Consider the following 26,122-nt stretch of genomic DNA (forward strand, 5'->3'; position numbering starts at 1 on the left):
CTTTCACGCAAGTAAATGTCGAATTCCGGACTTTTACTTGTAACAGAGTGCTTCTACATTGCAGTATTGATACTTTTACTTAAGTAGTAAAACATTTGAGTACTTTTCCCACCACTGCAGTGACTGCACAGACTACTGACAGCATGGCTGTATTATCTGCTGCTCTGACCCCAGCCATGATCCTCCTCACTTTTACACTGTTAACATGTTTAATGCACATCAGCTATCATTCTGAACACGAGATCATCATCAGGCAGATCAAGTCAATCGGTGCACATCAGCAACATCCCGCAGCATTAGTGAGACACCTGATCCATTCAGCAAAGCTACAGAGCAACGCAGTGGACAGAGGGAGAGTCCCTCTGGAGAACATTAACCCTGAGCAGCCACACACACAGCCAGTGGTGGAAAGTAACCAAGTACATTTACTCAAGTACTGTACTTAAGTACAATTTTGAGGTATTTGTACTTTACTTGAGTATTTCCAATTTCCAATACTTTTACTTCTACTCCACTACATCTCGGAGGCAAATATTGTACTTTTACTCCACTAGAATTATTTGAAAACTTTAGTTACTAGTTACTTTTCAGATATAAACTATGATATAATGAAACATACATTAACCACTTTAGCCCTATTTTATACATAGGCTATTTGAAAATAGCAGATCTACAAGCTCACAACGCGTCGCATCGCGACGCGTTGTGAGCTTGTAGATCGGCTATTTTCAAATATTTAGTACTTTTACTTTTGGTACTTTAAGTACATTTTGATGCCAATACTTTTGTACTTTTACTCAAGTAATTTTTTTATTTTGGATTTTTACTTGTAACAGAGTATTTTTATATTGCAGTATTGGTACTTTTACTTAAGTAAAGAATTTGAGTACTTTTTCCACCACTGCACACAGCCGGGGCAAAACGACACTCCCGCTCCCGGAGAAGATGATAATAATACATGTGCCATGAGGCTGGAGAACAGGTTCGACTGTGCCAGGGACAGAGTCCTTAGCCAGGGTGAGTGTGAAGAGAGAGGCTGCTGCTTTGCTCCTCCGCCTCATCATCACAGTGAGGTTTCTTCTGGGGGACCACCGTGGTGCTTCTATCCACGCTCATACAGTGGCTACGGCATGGGACCACTCACCCCCACCCCACGGGGCCGGGCTGCCACCCTGACACGCTCCCACGCCTCCTCCTCCTACCTCCCCGGGGAGGTAGCCACCCTCCGTCTGGAGGTCATGGAGGAAGGCCAGGGTCGCCTGCACCTCACCGTGAGTCCGTCTGTCTCTATAGGGCATACACGGGCAACTGGCCGGCCCGGGGGCCACATGCGGCCCCCCACCTTCACTTAATGCGGCCCGCAGGTTAATATGGGAATAGTGATATATTATTGATTTCAGCTGTTTACAATTCCAAACATGCAAACATGACCCGCTTTCATTACTTCAGTCTATATTAGTAGCTTAATGACTAGTATTAAAACTGTATTGTCTTTTTTATGTCCAATGTATTTGTATTTAAGTTCATAAAGTTTAACATAAGTATAACTAAATGCATTTGAAATAAAATAAAAAACTTTTCAGGATTTCAATTCAAAAATAGCAAAAAATAATTCAGGATTCCAATTCAAAAATAGCAAAAATAGCAGATCTACAAGCTCAATGCATCGCATTTGCGACGTGTTTTGGGTTTGTAGATCGGCTATTTTTGCTACTTTTGTGTGACATAGAATGACGAAGTAGAGAATTAATTACTAAAAAAGTTAAAATACAGAGATAAGATGTTTCTGTACAGTATATGCAATGTGGCTCCTCTGGAGTGAGAGTGGAAATATAGTGGCCCTCTACATCATCAAAGTTGCATCACCCCTGCTATAGGGTCTGGCTGGCTGTCTTATTTCTGCCTTATTTTACTTGACTTCAGAAAGAGATGGAGTACGCACAAGTATGTAATGTTTAAGGCTGGGCACCAAATCAAATATCACAATATTAGTGATGGTGATGACAATATCTTATTGTGACGATGATATAACATTTCTTGTGTTGATGTGTTGTGAGCTTGTAGATCTGCTACTTTTGCTATTTTAAAGTGATTGAGTGATTTAAAACCACGAAAAGACAACATTTACGCCATATTAATACATTCAAATATGCAAAATCCCAGACGATATCTAGTCTCATATCACAATATCAATATATTGCCAAGCACTTGTAATGGTGATGTATATTATTATTATATAATGTATTAAGATGAAATACATCAGGTAGATATGTCATCCTGGTTAAAACTATGCTTTATTTCCCTCCAGATAAAGGACCCTTCATCTCAGCGATATGAGGTTCCTCTCCCTCATGATGAATACACCATGAACACTGATGTCCAGAACCCACTCTACACAGTTGAATTCCAACCTGAACCGTTTGGCTTCGTTGTGTGTCGTAAATCCAATGGACGGGTAATGTAAGTACTAGTAGTGGATTATATCTTATGTTCTGTTCTGTACAGTAATTGTTCAGGTTATTGAGATCATTACTTGTGCGCATATTTAGACGTTCTTATGGTTGTTAGGATGGCTTATCATAGCATGTATCATTGTGTTAAAGCACTGTTTCTCATTAATGTCCTCATTTAGTGCCACTGGACGTAAAATACGTCCTATGTAATAAGCCCTGTGCCACAGAACGTTTAAAACCGTCCAAAAAAAAGAAAATCATTTTTTTTTTGTGGATTTTTTTTTTCAGAACCCAAGATATGATGATTTGATAATGTTCTGCTCCATTCACTTCTTGTTTAACTTCTTACTGAAAAAGGCTGTATCTCGGCTCATAAGCACTTTATTTTTACAATGAATTTTGGCTGTGGCACTGAATGGCACTTTTTTACAATGAATTTTGGCCAGTGGCACTGAATGAGTTAATGTCAGGTTTGGAGACCACCAGGGGTCCAAAATGGACCTTTATGGGTCCGTAACTCTGAGAGTTGGAATCCCATGGCCTAATGCATATGAAACTGTGGGTCTTTGAAATGAAAAGGGTTGAGAACAAATGTATTAAACCAGTGGTTTTCCACCTGTGGGTCGGGCACATGGTTTTGGGGGTGTCCCCAGATGACAGTAAAGTGACATTTTAAGGACTTTTAAGAACCTTTTTATATTATTATTTAATATGTATCTGTGTGGGGGGTCCCAGTTCAAATATGATTATTTGGAATCATCGTGTGTTTTCTTTCCTGTCCAGTGTGAACACCACGGTGGCTCCGCTGCTGTTTGCTGACCAGTACCTGCAGCTGTCCACTGCTCTGGCCTCCTCCCTGGTGTCTGGCCTGGGAGAACACTATGCTCCTCTCACCCTGGACCTCAACTGGACCTCTCTCACCCTGTGGAACAGAGACATGGCCCCTCACGTGAGTCACCCTCTCTCTCTCACCCTGTGGAACAGAGACATGGCCCTCACGTGAGTCACCCTCTCTCTCTCACCCTGTGGAACAGAGACATGGCCCCTCACGTGAGTCACCCTCTCTCTCTCTCACCCTGTGGAACAGAGACATGGTCCCTCACGTGAGTCACCCTCTCTCTCTCTCACCCTGTGGAACAGAGACATGGCCCCTCACGTGAGTCAGTGAAGCGTGATTTGGGAAGGTACGGGACCGGTTGGCAAAGCCCGCTCTCCCGGGAATTCAAACCGCGCCCCTGACTGTCGCCTGCTCGAAAGGTACATAGGTGGGCCTTGCTGTATGTTATGCCACGCAGTTTAGTGACAGGACACTGTCACAAAAAAAATAAAAGACAATATAAAAGACAGCTTTTGTGCATTTGTGCAGTAGGGAGAGGCATTCTCACATGCCCTATTTTCCTGTACAGTTTGTACAGGTATGTACAAACTGTACCTTTTTGGCGGAATAGTCGAGTACAGTACTTGCTACTCACGTGAGATATAAGCGCAGTATACAGGACTACTGAGACTAGGCATTTGGGTGATGAGAATGATCAAGTATAGGATCCATGATCCATCCATCTGCAGGCTGGCAGGAGAGGCTGTAACTTAACCATTGAAATAAAAAAAAAGAACGGATGGTTTTCTGCTGAGGAAAGAGCAATGAAAGCGACCAATTCCAGAATAATATATTCTCATATCTCAATATATTCTATATGTTATCATCTATATCATTATCACAATCATAGGAATGCGGGGGGATCACAGAGGTGCTCCTGCAGTCTAAAATCTCCTCATTCCACTGCCAAACATAATCTTAAATCAACTCGCTCGTTCTGGTTTTTTAAAAGGCCCTTAATTAGAGCATAATGTGGTGGTGTGCTCTCTCTCACTATTAAAGCAACCTCTCTCAGAGAGAGAGAGAGAGAGAGAGAGAGAGAGAGAGAGAGAGAGAGAGAGAGAGAGAGAGGAGAGAGAGAGAGAGAGAGAGAGAGAGAGAGAGAGAGAAGAGAGAGGAGAGAGAGAGAGAGGAGAGGAGAGAGAGAGAGAGAGAGAGAGAGAGCCCATTCATGGTCGAGGGACCGTCACAACGGGTGAGTTGGACTGGTTGAATGAACCCCTGCCAAGAACAGACTTGCGTAATTAAACAGTAACGTATTTTAACAGTAGGCAAACGGATGCACACGATGACCGTCTCCATCTATTTAGAAACTCTTTCGGTATAGCCAGCAGAGAAGCAATTATGTAAAACCTATATAAACAGACTAGCGTATTTAACAGATGCACAAGACGGCCAAAAGTGCCATTAGATAGATTTACATTCTGGAAACAGCCAGCCAATGTAGACGGTCGGGGGGCGCGGTTTGGATTCCAGCGGCTCTCCGGGGGGGGGCGGGGTTTGCCAACCAGTCCCGTACCTTCCCAAATCACGCGTCAGTGAAACCTCCACACCAAATACATATCTGTTACTGTCACAATTCAGGTCTTCATATCCAGGTGTCTCTTGTAAAAGAGATCTCTCAATGGACTTCTTGGTCAAATAAAGAATAATATAAAAACATTTAGTGACAAACAAAGCAATCTTATTGTTAAATGATCAGCCCATGAGATACTCTATTTTCCCATCTTTGAACCATTCCCACATTCTGAATTTAAAATGAAAAGTACAGTAGATGTTCACAGTGGTTTATTTTATTTTCTGTAGAGTGATGCCAATCTCTATGGCTCCCACCCATTCTACCTGGTACAGGAGGAGGGTGGTCTGGCCCATGGAGTCTTCCTACTCAACAGCAATGCCATGGGTACTGGGATATAACTTTATTAATGCCATGGCTAGTACTGGGATATCACTTTATTAATGCATGGGTACTGGGATATCACTTTATTAATGTCATGGGTACTGGGATATCACTTTATTAATGTCATGGATAGTACTGGGATATCACTTTATTGATGCTGTAGTTGTCAGAAAGTCCTATACTTTAAAGGCACTACATGGTTGCCAACGCTAAAAGAAGTTTCGACGTGTGCTCAAAAACTTGATTTTAAACTGTCCACTTAGTTCAAAAAAGGTTTATTCTCCGTCACTGTCAGCCATACAAAACATAAATGCGACTTAAACTTAAATGCACGGGAATAATAGCCCAACCGTTCTCTAAAGCACAGTCTAAAACTGTGTGCCTCTGCCACAAGCAACCACCTGCGCTTGATTGCAGACTGGCTTAAGTATCTAGACACACCTTGAACTTGACCGCGCCCCGCAGACGCAGTGACGTCATAGAAAGGAAGAGACAGAAATCATATGGCTCTAACAAATTTCAGGCACATCCCAGAGCATCCCATTAGCGATATAGTAGGGCTTGTGTACATAGCTTGTACTTCATACTAGGTTGGGATAGACAGATGTAGTTATTACTAAATGTCTGAACCCTGTTCTGTGTTTAGAGGTGATCCTGCTGCCTGTACTGTAATGAATGCTAACTGTCTGAACCCTGTTCTGTGTATAGAGGTGATCCTGCAGCATGTAATGTCATTATTATTAACTGTCTGAACTCTGTTCTGTGTTTAGAGGTGATCCTGCAGTCTGTAATGTCATTATTATTAACTGTCTGAACTCTGTTCTGTGTATAGAGGTGATCTTGCAGCCTGCTCCTGCTCTCACCTGGGTGACCATCGGTGGAATCCTGGACCTCTACATCTTCTTGGGTCCTGACCCCCAGAGCGTCGTCCGACAGTACCTCCAGGTCATCGGTATGTTGGTCAAACTTCAGTGGTTCTCAAAAAGAGGGATCCGGTGGACCCCCAGGGGTCCTCCTCCTTTAGGGGGTTCCAGGGGGTCCCCAGCGAAGTGATGGATAGTTAGGAACAAAATGGACTCTTAGCAGGTTCTGTAACTCCGAAAGTATACAAATGGAACCAAATGGACCCTAACGGGTCCATTTGGTTCCATTTGTACACTCTCAGAGTTATGGGGGTCTGTGGCCTAATGCATACCAACCTGGGGGTCTTTGAAATGTTTTTTTTACTATAAAGCTGAGCTATCAGGGCTCTGCCAGCCAAACCATGTTTCTCAACTGTTCAATGCACTGCCCAGTGCCCACATAGCCCAGACATCCTGGGTTCCGTTCCCATTTCTAATTTAGCCATAGAGTACAGAAGTCCTGACGTCACTCGTTCATCCCCAGGTTCATAAAGTAATTTCTCTATGGAGAATAACATTGGGTCATCATAAAATCGTCTCATATAAGAATTGTGGTCCAAAAATAAACAAACTGTCTCGGCGATATTGTCAGGGAGGAGGTTCTGTATCGTTTATGATAGTCAGTCACTTATATTTGATACAGTCTGTTTCTGGCCAAAAAATTACTAATTCCGGCAGAAGTAACATTATCGTTTTCTCACTGTAAGTTGATATCCATAAGAGTAAAACCGCCGGGGTCATTTGTTTATTTTTGGAACACAGTTCTTATTTGACGCGATATTAAATACGTCTTTGGGGATTCAGAATGGGGGTGGAAAACCGCGAACCAGGTAGACAAACCTAGGATGTGTAAATTACGTCAGACTTCGGTGCTCTATTTAGCAGACGCTCTTTATCCAGAGCGACTTACAGACAGTAAGCAAGGTAAACACATACATCAAATGCATAGAGACAGTGTAGTGCCTCAGTAAACTAGGATCACAGGTAAACCAAGAACCTAGCATCAGTCTAAACAATATAACATCCAAAAATATATAATCTGTACATTGAAACGATAGAAACTAAGACCGCATGGTCGTCAAGGCTACTGTAGGTCAAGTGCTACGGGCTGAGGTGGAGTCTGAAGAGGTGAGTCTTCAGATTACTGACTCATTTCACCCTCATCTTACCTCTCTTTCCTCTTGCTGTCTTCACTGTAATGTCTCAACATAACAGAGCTACCTTAAAAAAAACATCTTAAAAACAAGATAGGCTGGCCCGGACCGCCGGCGTAGTGGTCCAGGCACATAGGCTCCCTAAAGCAGCCTGACAGCGCGTCGCGGGTTCGAGTCCCGATCCCGACGGCCTTTGCTGCATGTCACTCCCCATCACTCTCTCCATTTACTGTCAGACTACTATCAGAATCAGAATCAGAATCAGAATCAGTTTTATTGTCACATCACAGGTTTACAAGGTAAAAAAGTGGGTGAAATTCTTTTTTGTACATCGTTCCCATCGCAACGTTAGTTTCCATAGAAAGAAGAGGGGGGGGGGGGAGAGAAGAAGAGGGTGGGGGGGCAGGTGGGAAGGAGATCAAAACAAGAGAGCAACAGAAGGCCAGACAAGTTATCTACATATTTACAAATTACCTGAGATAATAAAAAAAACTAAAAAAAACTAAACTAAGGTGCCTGAGCATAGCAGCAATGTATTGTATACTGTGCATGTTATACTTATACTGTGCATGATAGACAATGGACGGTTAAGGTGCTTAGAGGAAAAGGAGCACAATAAAAAAAGACCAAAAAAAAGTCAGTGCGTTATACAAGGGATTAAGGTGCAAAAGGTCAGTGCGTGTCCACCTAGAGTGGACTGACCCTAGTATAATCCGCAAGTAGCTCCATCCTATCAATAGTAGCTCCATCCTATCAATAGTAGCTCCTATCAATAAAGGCATAAAAGACAAAAAAAGAGCTCCTAGCTACGAAAAAGTCTCTCTAAGAATAGAGAATAGAGTCAGTCTCTAAACATTTTGCTCAGTAGAGACTGAGTACAGGTCTCTCATCTTACATGGCTAAAACTGAGTGGAAAACAATTAGAGTAAAAAAAACATCTGCCAACTGCATTGCAGAACCAATCCAAGGTCTTTAGGATGGTGCTGACTCCTTCACATTGGGGTCGGTGACATTACTGGCTGTAGGTTTGTTAGTGCCGCTTGTCTAGCGGCCACAGACCGTATCTGGTAGGCAGAGATCTCAAGATCGCCTGCAAGACGCGAGTCTACTCTAAATACAGCATTCAGTCATGTAACATGTTTGACTACAACATACGTTTAAAAAAAGAAAAACTAGGATTAGGATTTAGACGACTCTAAGTAGAATCCCCCAGAAGCAAAGATTTGAGTGAAAAATGTTTAAAAATAGCAGATCTACAAGAGTGCCGCGCTACGAGCTTGTAGATCTGCTATTTTTGAATAGCCAAAGAAATCAAAAAATTGGTTAATATAGATGTAAAATGCAAGAATACTGAAGGAAAGGCAGTGCACATGAGTGTATTTAAATGAGGGCATGTCTTGTCTTCACAGGTTATCCCATGATGCCTCCCTACTGGTCTCTGGGCTTCCACCTGTGTCGCTGGGGCTACCGGACCACCCACGTAACGCGGGAGGTGGCACAGCGCATGCACGATGCCAACCTGCCCCTGGTAAACCAATGTACAAAACAACATGCACGATGCCAACCTGCCCCTGGTAAACCAATGTACAAAACAACATGCACGATGCCAACCTGCCCCTGGTAAACCAATGTACAAAACAGGGGCGCAGCCATGGGTGGGCTGGGGTGGGCCGTGGCCCACCCACATAGAAAGCTGGCCCACCCAATCGATTTTGCAAAAAAAAGAACTTTTGTAAATATATTTTTTAAATTATTTTATAATAATTTTTTTGATAACAAATCGGTAAAATCAGGCAAAAATAAGAATTAAATCACATAACCCAACCTAACCCTAACCCTAAAACCGAAGTAAAGTAACAAAAAAACGCCCAAAAACGCCCAATATCCGCCCAATAACCGCAAATTCGCGCGTACGGGTCGGGGACACATGCACGCGCGTGCAGCGCGCGTGCATGCGTGCCCACCCGCTCCTGCTCAGGCCCAGCCTATACTAGCGTTCTGGCTGCGCCACTGTTACAAGACAACCTTTTTTTGGGGCCAGAATTCACAAACGGCATAAGCTGTATATATTATTTATATAAACTCTATAACAGTGGTTCCAAAACGGTGTGTCGAGGCACACTGGTGTGCTGTGTAGTAAATCTTTATTTCGGTCCATTTAAAAGAGCAAATATATATACAGTACATACATTTGAGTCCACTAATTAGTGGCACCGAAAAGGTGTAGGCTGAAGCCGAGGCTTATTTTGCCTACCCTTTTTGAAACAACTTAGGTTTAGAAAAAAAAAAATTACTAACAAATTTTCAAACATTGGTTTAACTAAGCTAAATTCATCAAATAAATTGATAGAATAAAAAAATGAAATCTAAGCAAACATTGGTTTAACAAAACTAAGACAAATCTAAGCAAAATACTTTTACACACACTATTCGAAGAGTAACAAAAGTTCCAAAATTAACAAAAGTTTCAAAACAAAACCAAATATCAGTTTCAAACATTGGTATAGCGCACACAAAGCATAATTCAGAAGGATCCAAGCGAGAGACTATCCAAGCACTGAGACAAGTGTCTTGAGATTATGTGACAACCTCACGTTATTGTTGCAATAAACATCTAGTATATGCATCTATACAAAAGTTCTGAGCAATTTTTTAATTGACTATATCAGTGCTTTGTGTGCACTCATTTCACAAATTATATATATATACCCTAATAATAAAGTATTCGCTAGGAATACAGGCGTGCTTTGAGATTTTGACTTGCCTATTGGTGTGCCTACAAGGTTGGCACTGCCGCTTTGACAGGTTTTAGTGAACAGCTGCTCAAGGCTTCTTCTGAGATGCTGTTGTGTTGTCTTGTTGTGTGGTTGTTTTTTGTACTTTTGTTGTGTTGTTGTGTTCATCAGGACGTCCAGTGGAACGACCTGGACTATGCAGATAAACGCAGGGTGTTCACCTTTGACCCCCGGCGTTTTGGGGACCTTCCAGACATGGTGCAGGAGTTCCACCAGAGAGGCATGAAGTATGTTCTGATCCTGGTGAGACATCTTCAACAATAACACCCACTGTACCCTCTAAAAGAGAATGAACTCCATTTAGCTGTTGTTGTTGTTGTAATAATGATGATAATAATAATAATAATACGAACTTACAGAGCGATTTTCTAGGTACTCAAAGTCACTTTACAAAACATTAAAAAAAAAAAAATTAAAGCAACTAAGTAATTATGTTTTAATACATGGGGATTAAATGGGAAAAGAAGATTAAAAACTGTTATAAGTTGTTGCAAAGTTGAAGAAATTAGGTGTGGAAGGCTGTAGCTGGGATTTGAATGTGGTACAATACAAAATAATAATTTTAAAGTACATTTAGTCCTGATGGAACAAGAAAGCTGACTTGAAATGACAGAAACTGAGTCAGTAACCACGTTTGTCCAGAAGATGGCAGCCTTGAACCTGGAATCAAACCTCATTCCATTGACATGTTTTAGGGCTACAAGTAGGCCTGGAATTTTGTCATTTTAGGGGCAAGGCCCCTTGGCCTTTGGTGTTGTCCATTTTTTTGATGGCACACAGGCCAAATGCCAGGGCAGGAAGGCCATCAAATAAAACAAGATTTTAGTCCATTGAAATAATTAATTGAATTTAAGGGTTAAGGATGATTTTAAATGTAATATGTAGACTATCTGCAGTGAACTAGATAAATTATGGTATTTACAATCTGATCCATGCTGAGCCCTGCACCAATCAAAGTCACTGGATTGGTTTAAAGATGGGGACTCAGGGGAGTTAAGAATTCAGAATCTCAACAAAAGACACTGATGTCTACATGTCAAGAAAGAGACACTGGTGTCTACATGACAAAAAAGAGACTGGCAGACATGCAAAAGTGTCACTTTTCAGCTACAGTCACCTTTTTGAACCCAAATAGGGCAATTGTGTGACACCTGACCCGAAAGAAAACAACATGTTGTCACCTTTTTCACCTCTGGGCTGTTTGCATGCCTGGACTGGTGTCTACATGACGAGAAAGAGACACTGGTGTCTACATGACAAGAAAGAGACACTGGTGTCTACATGACAAGAAAGAGACACTGGTGTCTACATATTGACAAGAAAGAGACACTGGTGTCTACATGACAAGAAAGAGACACTGGTGTCTACATGACTAGAAAGAGACACTGGTGTCTACATATTGACAAGAAAGAGACACTGGTGTCTACATGACAAGAAAGAGACACTGGTGTCTACATGACAAGAAAGAGACACTGGTGTCTACATGACAAGAAAGAGACACTGGTGTCTACATATTGACAAGAAAGAGACACTGGTGTCTACATATTGACAAGAAAGAGACACTGGTGTCTACATGACAAGAAAGAGACACTGGTGTCTACATATTGACAAGAAAGAGACACTGGTGTCTACATATTGACAAGAAAGAGACACTGGTGTCTACATGACAAGAAAGAGACACTGGTGTCTACATATTGACAAGAAAGAGACACTGGTGTCTACATATTGACAAGAAAGAGACACTGGTGTCTACATATTGACAAGAAAGAGACACTGGTGTCTACTTGACTAGAAAGAGACACTGGTGTCTACATGAGAAGAAAGAGACACTTGTGTCTACATATTGACAAGAAAGAGACAGAGGAGAAAGTGGTAAAGTCAGTCAGCTGGGGCATTAAAGCCACTGTGGCCTCAGGGCATGCCATTTTCTTGAGGGGCACAAGGCCAAACTGAGGGGCAACAACTGCCATGGCCTTCGTGGCCTCCCTGAAATTCCTGCCCTGACTGCAACTATTGATTGTTTTCTTACAGATTATTCTATTAAATACTGTTTTGATTAATCGAACAATATATATTTTTTCAAATAATGTTTATTATTTTTTATACATCAACAACAAAACAATGTTAAAGTTTTAGAAAAAATAAACAACAAAATCAATTAGTATGATTACCGTGACCACTTTGTCATACAACAATATCGCACAAACAAAATATCTAAAATCTACTACTAAATCTAAAACAAAAATTGCTATATGTGTGTTTATTAAAATCGATGACTTTTTATAATGGATTAATTGGATTATTTTGATGAACTGCTGCACTCCTACATGTGTTCCAGGACCCTGGGATCAGCAGCAGCAGCCCCCCAGGTACCTACCCTCCCTTTGATGATGGTCTCAACAGACAGGTCTTCATCAAGAACCTGACAGGACACACTCTCATTGGGAAGGTGTGTGTGTGTTCTCTGTCAAGAACCAAGAATGTATGTGTGTGCATTCGAGTTAATGCTACAATCTGGGCCATTTTGTAATGAATACAACTTAATGTTAATCAATCTGTAGGATAGAGTAAGTTAAAGGTGGTGCAAGTGTGTAAAATAAGTGTTCGATAGCTCTATATTCCAATAGCAATCATTGCTAAGTGTTTGTTCAGTAACAGGGGTCTCCCTGTCTCTGTTATATACATAATACTCCTCGGAGGTAAGAATCAACACAATTCTTTTTTTTCATGCATGTTTTATATTTTTGGGAAATATTGTTTGGATCAGGCTGAAACCTTGTCCAAATATGGGGTCATACATCACAGATACGTCATACATGACTGACGTCAATGAATAATGATGTCATAGAATGGTCCAATGACGTTCCAGATCCAAATGGAAGCCACACCCTTATTAGACCCTGTCTTGTTCATGCCTCAAAGGCAACCACACTATAGTTATTGTTTTGATATTGTTGCTAATGTGCGGGAGGAGCCAAAACCAAAGAATTGTCCCATGTTGTACGCCCGTCCAGGTGTGGCCTGGCCCAACAGCCTTCCCCGACTTCACCAACCCAGAGACCACCCAGTGGTGGGAGGACTGCATCACGCTGTTCCATTCTAAAGTCCCTGTGGATGGCCTGTGGATCGTGAGTAATGCACACAGAATACAAGAAACGAAACCTCGGTACAACGACCTAGTCGGACCCGGTCAAATCCGGCGACCTCGGAACGGTCGGCCAAGTCAAATCCGGCGACCTCGGAACGGTCGGACCCACAAATCCGACGACCTCGCCAAGCGGACCAAGTGTTCGCTTCACTGGCACTTCTCACCAAGCGGGCCGCTTATACTGAGCGTTCCGCGGGGGGAAAAAAAGGGTCCGACTAGGTTGCTGAACCGAGCGTTCCAGTTACCTGCGCACACACATAATAATGAATAATAATACATACGATTTATATAGCGCTTTTCTAGGTACTCAAAGTCGCTTTACAGAGCAGATAAAAACGACTTTATTAGAACCGACTAGTTAAAAGGTTAAAACTATAAAATAAAGGAAAACAAAAGGGAGGGGCAGGGGTTGGGGTTTTACGTAGGGAATGCAAGTCTGAAAAGGTGGGTTTTGAGTGTGGTTTTTAAACATGGTGAGGGTGGGGGGGGCAGCTCTGATGTGAGCTGGGAGTGAGCTCCACAGTGTGGGGGGGGGGGCAGCCGCCGAGAAGGCCCTGCTGTCACCCCAGGTTAAATAAAACACATGCACACACACACTCACGTACACGCACACGCGCCCACACACACGCACACAAGCGTGCACGCATACACTCACTCCAACACAACACAGGTCTGCCTGTGATGTGTGTCACACAGTGGTGATGCTAACAGCCTAATTTTAGTGTTGTTGGAACGCACATCGCAAATGTTACATTCCACATCATTCTACACATTAATGAATCAGACACTTTGTGATTGTATGCATTGTCTCTCTCCCCCCCCCCCCTCCTTCCAGGATATGAACGAGCCAGCCAGTTTTGTCCAGGGTTCAGTGGATGGCTGTCCTGACACCGATCTGGAGAACCCCCCCTACACGCCAAGTGTGTGTTGTGCTCCATATAACATTTACACAAGATCTACTTCAATCTCATGCTGTGTCATTTATTCTGTTATTTAGTTATTGTCTCCGCCAGGCCGAAAGGCATGGCGAGAGTATGTTTTACCCCCTGTCCGTCCCTCCGTGTGTCCTGTCAGTGTGTTAGCAGCTAATCTCCGGCACCGTTGGCCCGGTCGCTGCCAAACTGTGCACACACACTCCCTGGATGCCAATTCAGAACCTCTGCCCCAAATGTTTCACATGGGCCTGTCATAGCGCCACCAGGAGGCCGATTTGTGCAAAACCCATTTTTTCCCATTACTCCTACAGATTTTATCCAAACGTCATCCAAATCGGTACACAGTATCTATATAGTCATGTGATCAACACGGATCTGTCCGATTTCCCATATTCCATCCTCATTGGCTAAGGTTGCCTTCCAAAGTTTGCAGGATTGGTCCGTTTTGCAAAAAATGCCTCAAATCATGAACGCAGCTTGCGATTTCCGTGAAATTTCACACGCACATTCCCACTAGGCCCAGGAAGAAATGCCACCCTTTTCACATTGGCCTGTTACAGCGCCACCAGCAGGTCTAATTTAGCAAAACACACTTTTGGAACAAAATGCCTCAAATCATGAATGCAGTGTCCAATTGCCGTGAAAGACCTAAGAAGAAACGACACCCTTTTCGCATTGGCCTATTATAGCGCCACCAGGAGGCCACAATAACGTACCTGACCTGGCGGAGACCTGTGCTCCGAGGAGCATTTTTTCTAGTTTAGTATATTTTTCACAATAGTCATATCATATGTGATATGTGTGTCAGTTGTTCTCAAACCTTTTCACGTCTAGGACCCCCAAATTGAATGTACTTTTTACCGCAGACTCCCATCTGAAAGGTTTTTGGGCCAGGGACTCACATGAGAGAAGATTCTTCAGGGTTTCTAAAATAGCAGATCTACATAGCAGGTCCACAGCTTGTGAGCTGGTAGATCAGCTATTTTCGATGACAATAATAACTAATAATAAAAAGTGTACCTACATCAGTGGTTCTCAAAGTGTCATCAAAATTATCCAATATACTGTAGCATCTGTTTTTTTTAACTGCAAAGCATACAGCAGTTGTGTGTGTGTGTGTGTGTGTGTGTGTGTGTGTGTGTGTGTGTGTGTGTGTGTGTGTGTGTGTGTGTGTGTGTGTGTGTGTGTGTGTGTGTGTGTGTGTGTGTGTGTGTGTGTGTGTGTGTCTTTGTCTTCCACAAACAGGAATGGTCGGAGGCCAGTTGAACTCTGGTACCCTCTGCATGTCTGCCCAGCAACAGCTGTCCACTCACTACAACCTCCACAACCTCTATGGACTGACGGAGGCTAGCGCCACCCACAGGTTAGACACCACACTGCAGGGAACTCCTAACTGGAGCTAGTTTTTGATTTGATTCCAAAGAAACGACCAGTTTAAGGACAGAGATGCTGCAGTTGTGTCTGTTTGCATACATTGTTCTTTCAGTGGTGTGTCTGTGAAGTGATATTCTGCCCTACAAAGGCAAAAGACCCTCCAGAAAAACACAGGCAAAAATCCTTGATTATGCGGGCTAAAACTCTTGATTATGCGGGATGAAAATATGCATTTTTTTTTTGCAATTTTATGTGGTGAAATTGTGGGAAGTTGTGAAATATGCGGCAATATGCTATATGCGAAATATGTGAAAAGTTGCGAAATATGCGATGCAAAGCGCATATTATGCGATGCGATGCAGCCTTTTTGAAAAAACGTTACCCCCGCATAATTATGCACCATTTTGCTGATTATGCGGTAAATTCTGCGATCGCATAATCGCATTTTTCTGGAGAAAGAGTAAGAACATAACTTCTAACCTGAGCTAACCCTAAAGTCAGGGATCTTCAACGTTTTTCAGGCAAGGACCCCTTAGCTGAGAGAGAAATGAAGCAGGGACCCCCTCTATATTGTATACAGTTGTGTTTCAGATTAAACTTTTTTTTTTTCACTTGGTCTGCTCTTTTTTTCCCCTCTACACCTATACCTCTTTGCCAAAAAATAGCTGATCTACAAGCTCACAACGCCTCGCGCTGCGAGGCGTTGTGAGCTTGTAGATCAGCTATTTTTGGCTAAAGTTCTATAAGAAAATGGATGCTAGGGTTCAAGTGGTTAATGTAAAAAAAAAATCACACAAAGATTTGGCGGACCCCCTGTAGTAACTCTGAGGACCCCCTAGGGGTCCCGGACCCCCTGTTGAAGACCCCTGCTAAAGTCATATTTGTTTATCATTTCACAACATATTTTATGACTATTGTTTTGCTTTACCTTAACCTTTGACATGTCCTACGATTGCTGCTATTCTAATTGTTGCAATTAGAATAGCAGCAACAATATTAATATTGCTCCAAAACGGTGCAAAGATCTCTTTTAGGTGTAAAAGTGTGAACCTTTAAACTTGGGTTAATGTTTTTGGAGGGCTGTTGCTGAGATGGCATTTCATGCTGGCTCAGTTGTCGGTTTCTATACAGTATGATGTTCTAAAAAGTTGGCAGAGTCATAAGAACTCATTGCTGTTTGCTGTTGCAAAGGCAAAACACAGTCACTTCCGTATAAAAGATGTCATAGAAAGTTTGCAAATGTACTCTGGGTAATAGGTTATACCAGTAATAGAAACTTGAAAGCCACTTGTCTCAGTTTCATATTCTTATACTGTGTGCCCACCAAAGCGTTTCTTTTCAGCTGAAAACGCCAGGCGCTCCGCAAAAAACACTACCAAACGCCCCTGTTGAAAATATTTCAGCTCTCGGCACGCTGATAAAAACGGTACACGTGAACGCACAAGTGCAAAACAGACATTCAGCGCCCCGTCGTGCAAACAATTAAAAACAGGGGGAACAAAAAAATACGCCTTGGTGGACACAGCCCCTTAGAAGTTAATAGTGCCTTTTGCCTTTGTGGAAAACTTGTCCAAAACCGTTACCGTTCAGGAAAAAAATAACCTTATACGTATATATGTACATGACTATGTATATACAGATAGCATTTTTCCTGGGGTATATATACCAGTGTCAGTCTACCTTACGTGGATTATGCGGTCGACACACGCTGACATTTTGCACCTTAATCCCATGTACAACGCACTGACTTTTGTCTTTTTTTGTGTGTTTCTTGCACCTTAACTAACGTCCATAAGTATATCATGCACAGCATACATCTGCTGCTATGCTCACGCACCTTTTATATCTTATCTCAGGTGGTAGGGCTGTGAATCGTTTGCTATCTTTTGATTCGATTCCTATTCTTGGGGTCACGATTCCGATTTTTTCAAAACAAACAATTCTCGATTCAAAACGATTCTCGATTCAAAACGATTCTCGATTCAAAACGATTCAAAAACATAGGATTTCAGGATCTACTCCAGTCTGCTGGCATGAGAGCAGAGTACATTTACGTAGCTTTTACAATTGCAAAGGTTTTAAATGAGAATTGATTCTGAATCGTCCAACATTAGAATCACGATTCGTATTCAAATCGATTTTTTTCTGACACCCCTATCAGGTACTATGTGTAAATATGTAGATCATTTGTTTGTTTCCTTTGATTGATCTCTTTTCCCCCTTCGACCCCCCTCCCCCTTCTTCTTCTTCTTCTTCTTCCCTTTCTCTTTTTTCTATGGAAATAACAATACGATAGAATTATGCACGAAAACACATTTCACCCACTTTCTTTTTTTTACTTCTGTAAACCTGTGATGTGACAATAAAGCTGATTGTGATTCTGGGGGGGTTCCTCAGTGCTCTAGTGAAGGTTCTGATTGTGGGGTGTTCCTCAGTGCTCTACATTACATTACATTAGATTACAGTCATTTAGCAGACGCTTTTATCCAAAGCGACTTACAATAAGTGTATTCAACATAGGTAGGGAACGAAAACTACTAATCACCAGAAGTCTTTAGTGCATTTTCTGCAAAAAAAAGCAACCAAGAGTATACCTAGCGCTAAGGTAAAAGTGCAATATATCAGCTACCTATTTCCTTAAACAGATGAGACAAAATAGCTAAATCAAATGAGCATGATCTAAAACAAATAAGTGTATCGACTAAACAAGATCCAATAAACAATACAGCAATAGAAAACAAGCGTTCGTACAACTAGTTAACAACAAGTAGGTCAGGCAGAGAGGAAGGGTAGTGTTTCCTGAAGAGGTGGGTTTTCAGTCTGCGGTCTGCTCTAGTGAAGGTTGTGATTCTGTGGTGTTCCTCAGTGCTCTAGTGAAGGTTCTGATTCTGTGGTGTTCTTCAGTGCTCTAGTGAAGGTTGTGATTCTGTGGTGTTCCTCAGTGCTCTAGTGAAGGTTCGTGGGAAGCGTCCATTCGTCCTGTCCCGTTCCTCCTTCCCCGGCATCGGACGCTTCTCTGGCGTGTGGACGGGAGACGTCCGCAGCGACTGGGAGCAGCTGCACTACTCCATCCCTGGTGAGCGACAAAGCTTTGTCATTATCCAATAGACATTCAGGGCTCTCTAATCTGTCTGTTAATGCAGTACCCCAGGGGTCCTTGAGGGGGTTCCAGTGGGCCCACAGCTAAATAGAGTACAGAAGTCCTGACGTCACTCGTCCATCCCCTGGGTCGTAAAGTAATTTCTCTATGGAGAATAACATCATAGAATCGTCTCATATAAGAATTGTGTTCCAAAAATAAACAAACTGTCTCGGCGATATTGTCAGGGAGGAGGTTCTGTATCGTTTATGATAGTCAGTCACTTATATTTGATACAGTCTGTTTCTGGCGAAAATTTTACTAATTCGACGGAGGTTTTCTCACCGTCAGTTGATGGTTCATATCCATATGAGTCAAACCGCCGGGGTCATTTGTTTATTTTTGGAACACAGTTCTTATTTGACGATATTAAACACGTCTATGGAGCTTTGGTGTGTTTGGTGTTTCAGTTGATTTTATTTTATTTTATTTATTTAGCTATTTGACTACAAACTAAAAAAGTAGATTTAATCTTTTTGCACCCTCCTCCACATTCCCATCCCTCATCCCCCAGCCATCCTGCGTTTGGGCCTGTTCGGGGTGCCTCTGGCAGGGGCGGACGTGTGTGGCTTCGGGGGCGACACCACAGAGGAGCTGTGTGTGCGCTGGATGCAGCTGGGAGCCTTCTACCCTTTCATGAGGAACCACAACGACAAGCCCAACACTGTGAGAGACATGCTGTGTGCGTGTGAGTGTGTGCGCGCGCGCGCGTGTGTGCGTGCGTGTGTGTGTGCGTGCGTGTGTTTTGAATTTGAGACATAGACATGGTTGTTTTATGGTTAAAAAAAAAGATTTTATTAGAGCTAGGTTCTGACATGAAACGATTCATGTTGGGGATATGATTTGATATTTAGAGGTTAGATTTAGCGATTGGTTTTGGGAGTTTACTTTGTTCTGCGAGATGTCATGCACCGAACAATAGCTAATCTACAAGCTCACATCTGCTATTTTCAGCTATTCTTGGACTATTTAACTATCTTTTGACTATTTTCAATGCCATCCTGAAATCTTTATGTACCGTAATTTTCGCACTATAAGCCGCACCTGACTATAAGCCGCAGCAGCTAAATTGAATGTTTGGAACATATATAAGCCGCACTGGACTATAGATGGGTTTCCGCGCGACGTCATCACAGAGCAGAGTGCGCAATCTGCGCATGCGGGTGGTAGAACGAACCGGAAGCGCCATTCACTCTGTTGTTATTTTCGGGATTTAGATAGGCATAATGCTGCTATTTTAGGCATAATAGGCATAATGCTGCTATTATATACAAACAGATCCAACTTCCGACAAATCATTTTTATTGAGTAAAGAAGATATTACAAACTGCATCATTTAATCTACTTTCATTAAACCCGGTGAAGACCATTTCTTTTTTGAATGTACATTTGACTAGAGCTGCTGCGGGTAATAGCGCCCTCTACTGCTCAACCCTCCACTGCGCGCGCATCATCCTCTCATGTTTACAAACAGGAAACCCATCTATAAGCCGCGGGTGTAAAATCCATAGATTTAGGAGGTCCCCTAGTGGCCGTTAGCTGTAAAAATCCATAGATAAGCCGCACCGTTATATAAGCCGCAGGGTCGAAAAATGGGGAAAAAGTCGCGGCTTATAGTCCGAAATTTACGGTACTCACAAATGGTGTGTGTGTGTGTGTGTGTGTGTGTGTGTGTGTGTGTGTGTGTGTGTGTGTGTGTGTGTGTGTGTGTGTGTGTGTGTGTGTGTGTGTGTGTGTGTGTGTGTGTGTGTGTGTGTGTGTGTGTGTCTCCCCAGCCTCAGGAGCCATATGTATTTGGTCAGCGGGCCCAGGAGGCCATGCGCAGCGCACTGAACCTCCGCTACTCCCTCCTTCCTCTCCTCTACACTCTCTTCCACCACGCACACACTGCGGCTGACACCGTGGCCAGGCCTCTCTTCCTAGAGTACGTCTCCTCCTCTCTCCTCTGTGCTCAGCTGCTCTCCTCTCCTTGACTCATCTCTCCTCTCCTTGACTCCTCCTCTCCGTAACCCATTCAATCCGGGAACGAACGCATCTTTGTCATTTTTAGATGTCTTTGGCTATTCAAAAATAGCAGATCTACAAGCTCATAGCGCGGCACCGTGTTGAGAATACATGCATGTCTTCCTGCTCAGGTTTCCAGCTGACCCCAACTGTCAGACCATAGACCGCCAGTTCATGTGGGGGAAATCCCTCCTCATCAGCCCCGTGTTAGACCAGGGCACCGTGGAGCTGGCTGCCTACCTGCCCCCCGGCACTTGGTACAGTCTGCACGATGTAAGTACACCACACTCACTACCTGCCCCCTCCACTTGGTACAGTCTGCACGATGTAAGTACACCGCACTCACTACCTGCCCCCTCCACTTGGTACAGTCTGCACGATGTAAGTACACCACACTCACTACCTAGCCCCCTCCACTTGGTACAGTCTGCACGATGTAAGTACACCGCACTCACTACCTGCCCCCTCCACTTGGTACAGTCTGCACAATGTAAGTACACCGCACTCACTACCTGCCCCCTCCACTTGGTACAGTCTGCACAATGTATTTACTCACAGTAAGTAATATATTTGAGTTATAAAACAAGTGTTAAATAGCTCTATAGTCCCATAGAGAGAGAGAGAGAGAGAGAGAGAGAGAGAGAGAGAGAGAACTCAAACAGGATAAACAAATTAAATTGGAAGTGACTCAAACGAAACAATGAGCAGACAATGTTGGAACTGGAAATTCCTGGAACACAGAACCTGAAATTGTGGGTAAAATAGCATTGATTACTATCAGAATATAGAGTTTTAACCTTTTAACAAAAAAAAACTTGTGTTTTAATAAGATAAAATAAAAGATCACAGAACCTTTTAAATCAGAGAGGAGCAGGAGGTAAATACTTGAAGTTTCCAGTCCTTTTGACGGGGAAATGTTTTCTCTGACTAACAAAGCCCACCGTGTTTTAGTACTGTATGTGGTTGTGTGTTTTCTGTCTTCAGCTGTGATGGAAAAAGTACTCAAATGCTGCAATGTAGAAGTACTCTGTTCTGTTACAAGTAAAAGTCCGGAATTCTAAATTCACTTGAGTAAAAGTACAAAAGTATTGGTATCAAAATGTACTTAAAGTAACAAAAGTGAAAGTACAAAAATGTTTGAAAATAGCAGATCTACAAGCTCACAATCGCGACGCGTTGTGAGCTTGTAGATCTGCTATTTTCGAATAGCCTAGGTATAAAATAAGGCTAAAGTGGTTCATGTATATCTTATGATATAATGATTTATATCTGCAAAGTAACTAGTAACTACATTTTTCAAATAATTGTAGTGGAGTAAAAGTACAATATTTGCCTCCGAGATGTAGTGGAGTAGAAGTAAAAGTATAGACAATTGGAAATACTCCAGTGAGGTAAAAAGTACCTCAAAATTGTACTTAAGTAAAGTGTCCTCAGGGTCACTGTGGTTGTGTGTTACTGTGGTTGTGTGTGTTTTCTGTGTCCTGAGTGTTACTGTGCTTGTGTGTGTTTTCTGTGTCCTCAGGGTCAGCCGTTCTACAGCAGGGGTCAGTACCTCCTCCTGTCGGCCCCTCTGGACACCATCAACGTCCATGTGAGGGAAGGACACATTATCCCACAACAGGTGGGTACGGCGTTAATGTCTAAAGCCTCACTGCATGGTAGGGCTGTCAACTTTCCTCAGAAATTATATTCGAATATTGGTCTTAAAAATTTGCAGATATTTGAATATATTCGAATATTATTATTATTATTATTATTATTATTAAAAAATATATTAATTAAAAAATAAATTTAAAAAAATCTAATTTTTTTTATAAAATAAATAAATACAAAAAACAATGTGTTGAGTGCTCGGATCCAATAAAACATATATTCTGTTTGTTTTTATAACTTGATACATTGTTTTTTGTATTGTCCCTGTCAAATAAACATATATATATATTTTTTAATATTCGAATATGAATTTTCATATTCGAATATACATATTTTCCCCATATTCGAGGAATATTCAATATTCGAATATTAATTCACCAGCCCTACTGCATGGTATGGTCCCTCAAAATAACTTGGTCCATCTAAGGGTGTTCCAGACAGTGCCAATCCATTTTCTTTTCTTTTATTGTTTATTTGTACAATTAAAAACAACAAAGTAAGCAACAACAACAACATAATAGTGGATTGTTCAGGTGAGAGAAAAAAAAACATGGTGTTTATAAAGTTAATCTCACTTCATTTAACAACAAAAATACAATACAAATAGGAAAGTAATCAGAATTAATTTAAAGCAAACCTAAATTATTTAGCAACATAAATACAACATGGATACACAGTATGAATGAAAAAAAGAAAGAAAGATTACGTAGAATCAATTCTCTCCGATGTTTTCTTTGAAATGACACTGAAAATGTGACCATAATACGGGTGTGATACTGAATAGTAAGTCCTGCTGAGCTGTCACTGTTGTTTTGTTTGTTTTTCATTCCTCCATTAGTTTTTAATGTTCCTTTTAAAACATTTAATAGTATACATTTTTTTCTTGTTTGTAATTTAGTTTTTTAATGTTGACATTTAATTCAGGAGCCAGCCTTGACGACCACAGCCTCGCGCAGAAACCCTTTCTTCCTGACGGTGGCGCTGTCTGCTGGAGGCTGGGCTTGGGGGGATCTGTTCTGGGACGACGGGGACAGTCTGGACACCTTCCAGAGGGGAGACTACTGTTACCTCCTCTTCGTCGCAGGACAGGTTAGTTATGGAAGAGAGTGTCTTTTGAAACGGGTGCTTTTGAAGAGTCGATGGGAGAACTGAGGGTGCGTTGGGGAGCTCTCTGGTCACTCTGAAATTCAGAGGTCCCCCCTGTGAAATATATATATATAGCCTCCAGCCCCTGCTCGACGCCAGTGTTGATTTTGACAGCACATTTTGATTTAGTTTTAGTCATAGCCTTTTGAATAAAATTCTGGTTTAGTTTTAGTCATATTTTAGTCATTCTGAAATGTTCTACTTTTAGTCTAGTTCTAGTTGACTAAATATCATAAGATTATAGTCGACTAAATCTACAGTTGATTTTATAAATATTTTGGCAGGCCTTGATGGCATCGAATCGAAATAACTGAGGTGCATGCCGAAAATAGCCCATCTACAAGCTGCTTGTAGATCTGCTATTTTCAGAGCGTAACACCCGAGCACAACCAAACATAAAATGACTTGTCTTTTAGTTCTTACTGGATCTCTTCTCCACTAGTCCCTCACTGACACAGAAAAGTATTCAGCTTTGATTTTTTTTAAAAACTGACTTGTATCAGTCCTGCAATTTTCTGGGAGTTTGTTCCAGATATGTGGAGAATAAAAACTGAAATGTAATTCTGTCCCTAAATCATGCAATGCTTTATAAACCAATAGCCAGTATTTTGAAATAAAGATTTTTATCAGACAGGAAGCCATTGTAAAGAATGTTGATTTATTTAGAACAAATGTCACCAATGGATCATCAATACACAACAATGTCACTCTGTTGATTTACATAATCCACCCTGTGACTTCCATCTCTCGCCCTCCTCTTCAGTCCCAGGTAGTGAGTGACCCTCTCAGGCTGAGGGGGGCTCTGGACGGCCTGGTTCTGGGTGGTCTGCGGGTGTTTGGCCTGCCCTCCCCGCCGCGCTACGTTTGGGCCAACGGGGAGAAAGTCCTGGATTTCACGTACCGCTCCGACACCAAGGTGAGTTCTGGCTGACTCAGCAGTTCTCACTTACTTTTTAATACTTGGCCACATGACGGTGTTTCGTGGCGGAAATAACTTCTAACAAGCTCACCTGGGGAAATCTTTGGAAGACATTCGCACGTAATGACATGACATTTGGGCGACCATAGCTGAGTGTGTAGAGACTGAGAGGAATCGGAAGGTCCTCGGTTTTTAAGCCAACATTTGTAACTCAAATATTTGCTTCTGGGGATTCTACAAATGTAAATGGTGCATTTATATTATAGCGCTTTTATCCAAAGCGCTTTACATAGATTGTGCATTACATTCAACCATTCACACACACATTCACACATTCACACATTCACACACACATTCACACCGATGGCGGAGAAACCATGCAAGGCACCAACCTGCTCATCGGGAGCAATTAGGGGTTCAGTGTCTTGCTCAAGGACACTTCGACACTAACTCTGGGGGAGCCCGGGATCCAACTGGGAACCTCCGGCCACTCTACCCCCTGAGCCACTGCCGCCCCTAAATCCTAAAGCCTCGTACACACATTTAAAGCACTTCACGCATGCTTTTCACTTGCCTCGTGGGGGGGGGGGGAGCTGTTTCAATTCATTCCCTATGGAAGTCACATGGTTTTGATGCGCTGACTTGTCGCATGGCTTCACGGCTTCACCCCTCCTCCCCATGCGACAAGTCAGCGCATCAAAACCACGTGACTTCCATAGGGAATGAATTGAAACGGCTATGAATCATGCGTGCATCATGCGTGAAGTGCTTTAAATGTGTGTACTAACAGTTTTTTTTTAAACTTATGTTGCTATAATATCGGTGGTTCTCAAACCTTTTTCATGTCAAGGGCCCCCAAAATGATATGTATTTGGCCACAGAGCCCCCATCTCAAAATATTTTGTTCCAGACCCCCCCCCCTCAAAAATAGCAGATCTGCAAGCTCATAGCGCGCGGCACTCGTCTAAAATGACACAGATGTGTTCCCATATTGAATGGATTAATCTCTACCTTTAGATAATCAGGTTTGTCCTATTGTTGTGAGTATGATGCTAGTGTACATTATGTCCACACTCTCTCTCTCTTGTCTCTCTTTCTGTCACACACTACAGGCGTTGACAGTGACCAGCCTGGCCCTGCCCATGTCACAGGTGTTCACCGTCCAGTGGACTCTGTGATCCACTACTAGACCATGTGACATTTCACGGACCTCAGGGCCTCCTCGAATCACGGACCACCGCAGTCTGCTGCTCTGCTTCTGGGTGGACTGTTGGGAGGGCCTCTTCGATTCCAAAACCATTCCAAACTGGTTCCACTTTGAAAGAAATGAAAGTAGAACCTGCACCGGGAACTGCTCCTAAAAGCATATTTTGTTATTGATTTTCATTCATTTGAATAAATTATTTTAATACATTAAATAAGCCTCAGTTTGCATTTCTCAGACTGTAATGTTGCCACAGTTGATCCACCTCTTCTCAGTGGCGTAAAGTAACTAAGTACATTCACTCAAGTACTGTGCTTCTACTCCACTACATCTCAGAGGCAAATATTGTACTTTTACTCCACTACAATTATTTGAAAGCTTTAGTTACTAGTTACTTTGCAGATATAAATGATTATATTATAAAACATACATTAACCACTTTAGCCCTATTTTATACCTAGGCTATTTGAAAATAGCCGATCTAGAAAGCTCACAACGCGTTGTGAGCTTGTAGATCGG

The 26,122-nt window shown here is 42.2% G+C and overlaps 1 protein-coding gene across 4 annotated transcripts; it reads left to right on the forward strand.

The window, feature by feature from the left end:
• On the forward strand, window positions 1-25,854 carry gaa (alpha glucosidase). Of its 4 annotated transcripts, XM_080445907.1 has the most exons (20): window positions 1-459; window positions 912-1,271; window positions 2,309-2,460; window positions 3,237-3,402; window positions 5,137-5,233; window positions 6,063-6,182; window positions 8,696-8,814; window positions 10,193-10,324; window positions 12,420-12,530; window positions 13,096-13,209; window positions 14,065-14,149; window positions 15,410-15,527; window positions 18,481-18,614; window positions 19,192-19,343; window positions 20,453-20,601; window positions 20,813-20,954; window positions 22,204-22,302; window positions 23,259-23,423; window positions 24,244-24,396; window positions 25,512-25,854. In XM_080445907.1, the coding sequence occupies exons 2-20, from the start codon at window positions 966-968 to the stop codon at window positions 25,575-25,577; spliced, it is 2,580 nt and encodes an 859-aa protein (XP_080302033.1). In that variant the 5' UTR covers window positions 1-459; window positions 912-965; the 3' UTR covers window positions 25,578-25,854. The 4 variants fall into 4 exon arrangements, with proteins under 4 accessions (XP_080302033.1, XP_080302034.1, XP_080302032.1 ...); XM_080445908.1 differs by lacking the exon at window positions 1-459 and having other exon boundaries at window positions 905-1,017; XM_080445906.1 differs by lacking the exon at window positions 1-459 and having other exon boundaries at window positions 911-1,271.
• Window positions 25,855-26,122: the final 268 nt, after the last annotated feature.

The sequence above is a fragment of the Gymnoscopelus braueri genome, assembly GCF_963280865.1.
Source record: "Gymnoscopelus braueri genome assembly, chromosome: 13".
NCBI lineage: Eukaryota > Metazoa > Chordata > Actinopteri > Myctophiformes > Myctophidae > Gymnoscopelus > Gymnoscopelus braueri.

Coding starts and splice junctions, on each gene's coding strand:
- gaa (XM_080445907.1), top strand. CDS start 966: ATGAGGCTGGAGAACAGGTTCGACTGTGCCAGGGACAGAGTCCTTAGC. Junction 2,461..3,236: donor AAATCCAATGGACGGGTAAT/GTAAGTACTAGT, acceptor TTTCCTGTCCAG/TGTGAACACCACGGTGGCTC. Junction 3,403..5,136: donor ACAGAGACATGGCCCCTCAC/GTGAGTCACCCT, acceptor TATTTTCTGTAG/AGTGATGCCAATCTCTATGG.